At 42.9% G+C, this 6,715-nt stretch overlaps 1 protein-coding gene across 1 annotated transcript; it reads left to right on the forward strand.

The window, feature by feature from the left end:
- The first annotated feature begins 5,597 nt into the window (after positions 1–5,597).
- LOC128870119 (uncharacterized) lies at positions 5,598–6,488 on the forward strand. The gene has a single exon (XM_054112723.1). It carries the CDS (start codon positions 5,598–5,600, stop codon positions 6,486–6,488), a length of 891 nt encoding a protein of 296 aa, XP_053968698.1.
- The last annotated feature ends 227 nt before the right edge of the window (positions 6,489–6,715 follow it).

Consider the following 6,715-nt stretch of genomic DNA (forward strand, 5'->3'; position numbering starts at 1 on the left):
AAACTTGTAATTTATAAAGACATATTCATTCTTAGATTCTAAAAATTGCTTGTTCCGCTTATTTTTAAGTTTTTTAAGTTGATAAGTGTACCATAGAAGTTTAAAAGGTTGTTTTTTAAATTGTGGTACATCTATAATATAACAATGAATCGAAAAATGTGTTGGTAAGCTCATAACTCAACAATGATTGGACCAATCTTAACAATTCTTTTTTCAAAATGTTCCTTGAAGTCCAAGAATGGTTTGTACGCCGAGAAAAATTCGAATAATTTCCGGGATAACCCTAAAACAGCCCTTTTCCTTTTCCCATACAAATATTGCGCGTTCGTGTGTGTGTGTTCGCGTTAGAGGATCTAATATTAATTAATGCAAGAATATTATGCATTTGTTTTAGTTTCAGAACGATTTAAGGAATGAAATAGTTAAGTAAATTCTAAGAATAATCATGCAGGGCTGAACAAATCCAAACATATTTTAAGAATACCAAAAGATAAACATATGTATATATTTGAAGAATAACACGAAACAAACATTATTAATTAATCTAGAAAGCCCTTATTTCTCACATGGTCAATTGTATGTTGCCTGTTCCAGTATTGGGATCCCATCAGATTTGTATATTCACCAGGTAATCAAACAAAAAACATTGTATATAATAAAGCATTACAATAAAAATTAAACAGATTTTTGTTAATAATTATGATTCACTTGATTTACAATAAAGCGATTAGTGTAAATACTTATATACGTTTTATTTCATTATTCTTTCGGTTATTAACCCAATGTTAATAATAATAATAATAAATAAATAATTATCTGTATATTTTGTCATTGAAGCACCCACTTTATAAGTATTTGTCACCTTTAGGTTCCCACTATCTCTTTAGATTAATTTTCAATCAGGTTTGACCCTTAAGTTCCCCTCTTAGTTTGAAGGCCCCTGACAAACATCCCAGTCGGGGTTTTTAGTGGGTCACAAATGGGTAGCCAAAGTTCGTGGAAGCGAAGATACTTAGTATTCATCGTCAAAAATGTTAGCATTGAGCCAGGTTTCAACAAAAATGATGACGTCAAAATCTAAATGAGAACTACGGGTGCGAATTGTCTCCGACTTAGTACGAATGCCACCCATATTCTGAAAATAAATGTTTAAATTATTTAGTGATGCACAAGTACTATCGCAGTTGGCTTAATTATTTTGCCTGGACGATCTTGCTTTTTGAAAAAAATTCAAAGGATGTACCTTGACGTCAGCAGGCCAAACGGACGGTTATAGAACTTGGTCAAACAATGATGGCGGAACCCCTAGCTTAAAATTAATTTTCCTTAAACTTTGGATATCAGTATCCTTTTTTATCAGCTTAAAACATAGAATCTGGTTTTTATCAATATTTGCATTTTTAGCAACATAAGAAATTATATTATCCTCAGTTACAGAAGGTTTAAAGTACGCAAGATGTTACCACTTATTCGTAGCTACTACATCCAACTCAGTACTTGAATTATGACCAATAACTACATCCCGAGACCTTTTATTAGCTTTACGCATTCGCCCTTGAATAGTTGTCCACGAAGTTTGAGTATGCATTTGTTCACTAGGTACGGGAACAGTGCTTTGTTTGGCTCCAGCAGTCGATATGTTGATGTGAGCAGCCACAGCATCAGCATTAGTAGAAGAAGCAGGCGGCGTTAAAATGTTGATATTAGCAGCGGCAGCAGCAGCATAACTGAGTGAAGCAGTGGGTGCAGAAGTCGGCGTCAATACACTAACAGTAGGTGCAGAAGCAGTGGGCGCAGAAGTCGGCGTCAATACACGAACAGAGGCTGATGGTCCTCTTAATGGCTCTGCCGTTATCTTGGCCTCTCTTAACACAGCAGCAGCAGCATAAGTATTACTGTCATTTAAACCACTTGTTGCCTGAGAGGGCAAGATAGCATTCGCTTTTACAGCAGATGTAAGAGAGTTAGTTTGATGTTTTGTTTTAATTTTGGCCCTTTTAGCTTTCTTCACCTAACAATCACATGCATGCAACTCCGTGTGAAGTTACCTGTCTCCCATCGGACGTGTCCCCAGTTGGCGGATAGGGGAACGCTCAGCAGATATGCAGGATGGGTGGGAAATAAAATACAACTCGCGGACCAAAACAGGTAACCCAAAAATTCTAGAAGTGTCTGACTCATATTGAGCGGCTCTCTGGTCCGCGTCTGTTCTCCACGTAAGGAGCGGCTGTACTAATCGCTAAACGCGAAAAACGGTTGGGGCTTTGAATCTCTGTTACGTGAGTATGCGGAATGAAATCATGCAAAAATGGCTTTCAGAAGGGTTCATAGCCTCCTCCGCCCCTTTCAAACATGGCATGTCTCACAAAGCGCGGACAATGAAGTGCAAGTCATTGCCACAGCGCCCAAACCAAATGCATTGTATGCGCTTGTCGAACGCTTAGGCAATGAGATAGATGGCCTCCTATCATACGTCGAACCACGCAAAAATGTTCATGGTGACATTAGGAGGATGTGCAGCATTATAAAGCGCACCCATACCGACGTGATCACAAAGCTTGAAGCCGAAGAGCGCAAGGCTCTGACAATTTCTGCCCCAGCACAGGAAACAGCAAGCGTAGGCCTAAGTGGCGCGGTTTTGTCAGCAAAAAAGCTGAGAGAAAAGGTTAGCCCGAAAGCCACTGCAGCGCAGGCAACAACCAAGTCCCCATCTGCGAAAAAAAGAAAGAATGACAGGAATAATCTTCTTTCTCAAAATACGGAAACTATTGGTTCAAAGGAAGGGTGGACGAAAGTGCGCAAAAAACCTTCAAGAAAAAAAAATGGTGGCAAATCCATCCGAACTTGGTCAGATGCGATCGTAATCGAGAAAAAGGCAAATGATGTGACATATGCGGACATGCTACGAAAGGTAAAAAATAGCGTAGAATTCAAGGGTCTTGGTGAAAAGATGAAAGCCATGTCTAAAATTAGGACTGCTTATTGAGCTCAAGAGAAGCAAGGACGACGAAACAGCAAGCTATCACACAGCTTTTGAAAATGCTCTAAAGAATGTCGCTGTCGTCAATTTGAAAACTCACAGCATTACAATCCAATGCAAAGGACTTATCCCTGGTCTGACCACGAACGAAGAGCTTTTAAGCTCAATCGCAGAACAGGCACAAGTGAAGAAGCCAGATGAAAGCTCAGCTAAGAGTAGGCACAACACCCATGGGGGCACAGAATCGGTCTACATATTACTCCACGCAGATGACGCCAAAAAGGTACTGACTCTCGGACACGTTAAAGTGGGATGGATTCGCAGTCGCGTCACAGAAGTTATATCGCCAAAAAGATGCTATAAATGCTGGGCGTATGACCATATTTCGAATGCATGCAGCGAACAGGATCGCACGAAACTATCTAGGCGGTGCGGCATAGAAGGGGATCAAGCTGCATCATGCGCAAACGCTGAAAAATGCGCATTATGCGAGGGCCCACACGCGGCCGGAAGTGGGAAATGCCCCCGCTATCAAGAGGCGGTGCGCAAAATAAAAACATGAAGGTACTCCAACTGAATACCAACCACTGTCGAGAATCCCATGACCTACTTTGGCAAAACGCTGCAGAAAACAATATAGATGTGGCGCTAATATCGGAACCCTTCAAAAATATTGACTCTGATAACTGGGTAGTACATTCGGCGGATGGGTAGTAGACGGCGATTTGGGTGATGAATGATAAACTTCCCCAATCCAGGATGATCACGCCTAGTAGCGGATATACATGGCTGAAACTAGAGGGCATCTACTGCGTAAGCTGCTATGCACCACCGAGTTGGTCACTTGAGGCATTTGAGCGCATGATGACTATAGAAGTTGAGCTAAGAGGTAAGCGCCCAATACTCATCACAGGAGATTTCAACGCATGGTCAAGAACGTGGGGGAGCGCATACACAACTCAAAGAGGGCGGTTGGTGAAAGAAACCTTCGCGGCAATGGACCTTGTCTTGCTAAACACCCCCGGAAAATACTCGTTTGATTGTAGTAGAGGGCGCTCCATAATTGACTTAGCCTTCGCAGACTGTGAAACGGCGAGAAGTATCAAATGGAGAGTAGACGAATCTATATACACGCATAGTGATAATCCAGCTATAGTTATTGAAATAGGCAGGGAGACGCAGCAGTTTGTGAAACCAAAGTTGCAGCAAAAATGGAAACGAACGGCATTCGACAAACGGCCGCACAAATGGATCTAGCGTGTTATGCGTCGATGTCGAGGTGTCGATACAACAACAAACGGAAACCTGCTTACTGGTGGACTACTGAAATAGCCGACCTTCGGAAAGCCTGCAACAAGGCACGATGAAAGGCACAAAGAGCGCGCCATCGACCAAACTATAACGAGCGGCATGCAGAATATCGTACACGAAAATTTCACCTTAAGAAGGCAATTCGGAAAAGCAAAAACAATTGCTTTAAGGAAATGCGAGGCAGTGCAGACGACGATCCCTGGGGCATGGCATATAAAACTGTGATGCGAAACGTCAGAGGGCCAAGACCACCACAGTCAACGTGTCCGATTCTTTTAGAGCAATTAGTAGTGGCACTATTTCCCCTACAAAGTAGTGATCAGGAATATGCTGTCAACACAAGCAGAAACGTTTCACCAGTATCAACAGCCGTTATTTTGCAAACGCTGAAACGCATAAAAGACTGCAAGGCTCCTGGTCCCGACGGCGTCCCAAATAAAGCACTAAAGGCAGCTATACGGGCAAACACGCAAATATTTGCGGACTTATATACCACATGCCTGGACCCTTTCCAACCAGATGGAAGCTACAGCGCTTAGTTTTGCTACTTAAGCCAGGAAAACAACCTGATCACCCAGCCGCATACAGACATTTATGCATGTTGGACACAACAGGGAAAATATTAGAACGTATCATATGTGATCGGCTCCAGGAATACTTAGGAAGCCCTGGTGGTCTCTCCGATAACCAATTTAGTTTCCGGCGTGCAAGATCAACATTAGATGCGATTCGAATCGTTACAAACATAGCCCGGGAAGCTATTAGCGGAGGACTTAGTGCTATGAAGCTCTACGCAGTCATAACGCTGGATATAAAAAACGCGTTCAACTCGGCAAATTGGTCCAACATACTGCTGTCTCTGGAAAATTTGAAGATACCAAGCTACCTACTGAGTATTATCCGAAGCTATTTCAGCAAACGAATTTTACGGTATGACACTGATGATGGCCCAAAAACATATGAAGTCTCAGTGGGAGTTCCACAAGGATCGGTTTTGGGCCCAAGTCTTTGGAATATTATGTATGACGGGGTTCTGAAATTAAGACTTCCAGCAAAAAAAACAATCTTAGGTTATGCGGACGACATTGCGCTAGTTGTAGTTGACAAGCGACGGGATCATCTAGAAGCAAAATGCAATGATGCTGCAACGAGAGTACAGCGTTGGCTCAGCAATGCAGGTCTAGAGCTGGTAGCCCAAAAAACGTAGGTAGTGCTGATAAGTGCTCGGAAGAAAAAGGCGACCTTGAAACTCTCAGTTGGTGGACACGAGATACTCTCAAAGGAGGCAACAAAATACCAAGGAGTAATGATCGACACGAGATTAAGCTTTAAGCAACATCTAGCAGCAGTCAATAACAAAGCAGCGGCGGTAATGGGCGCTCTCACAAAAATACTACCGAATATAGGTGGTCCACAAGGGGAAAGAAGGAAATTGTTATCAACAGTCGTGGACTCAATCATACTCTACGCGGCGCCGGTATGGGCAGAAGCAAAGAACATTCACGTGCGTGAAGTGGTGCACACACATAGGCGGAGTGCATTATGGGTTTCATGTGCATATAGAACTGTATCAGACGATGCAATATGTGCTGTAGCCGGAAAATTGCCGTTTGATATTCACGCAAGAGAGCTTCGCCGCCTCTATAGCGAGCCAGGAGCTAAACCAACGGCAACAGAAAAAGCCATCGAACGAGAGCGATGTATGTATGTGTGGCAAAGAAGATGGGAAGAGTCACTTAAACGGCGCTGGACGTACAAATTAATATCACATCTCGGGCAGTGGGTAAAAAGAAAGCATGGTGAAACTGATTATTATCTTACGCAGATACTCACCGGTCGTGGCTACTTTATGGAATATCTCCACCGCTTTCAACTGGCAGAAAGCCCATTCTATCCAAGCTGTCCTAATGCAATCGAAAGCGCGGAACACGTGGCTTTTCATTGTGATCGCTTCGCACGAGAACGTGCAATACTTGAAAGGGCTTTGGGACACTCAGCTAGTCCTAATGACATCGTACAGGACATGTGCTCATCCAGTGCTAAATGGGTGGCGGTTCGAGCGTTTGCTGGAAAAATTATGCTACGACTCCAATTCATCGAATGGGTGCGCAAGACCCAGCAACAGAAGCTACAGTTGCAATTACGAAATGGGGATGAACTGTTTCCGGACAGAATGATGACAAACACAGACACTTGAGTCAATCACTCACAATAATATCAGACAGAAGACAAGACGATAGTTCGTAAATATTGCGTTATCGCAAATTTTCCGGTGTTACATTTCCTCCAGAATCACGTATGAAAACAGTGGGGGGAGTGGACACCATCGCTGACGTAAGATCTCCATACGTCCACAAGAGAAGGACCTGGACGCAGGTACCTGGTTGTGTCAATAGACATAAACGCGGCTCCACCTTGATGAAA

The sequence above is a fragment of the Anastrepha ludens genome, chromosome X (genome assembly GCF_028408465.1).
Source record: "Anastrepha ludens isolate Willacy chromosome X, idAnaLude1.1, whole genome shotgun sequence".
Classification (NCBI taxonomy): Eukaryota; Metazoa; Arthropoda; class Insecta; order Diptera; family Tephritidae; genus Anastrepha; species Anastrepha ludens.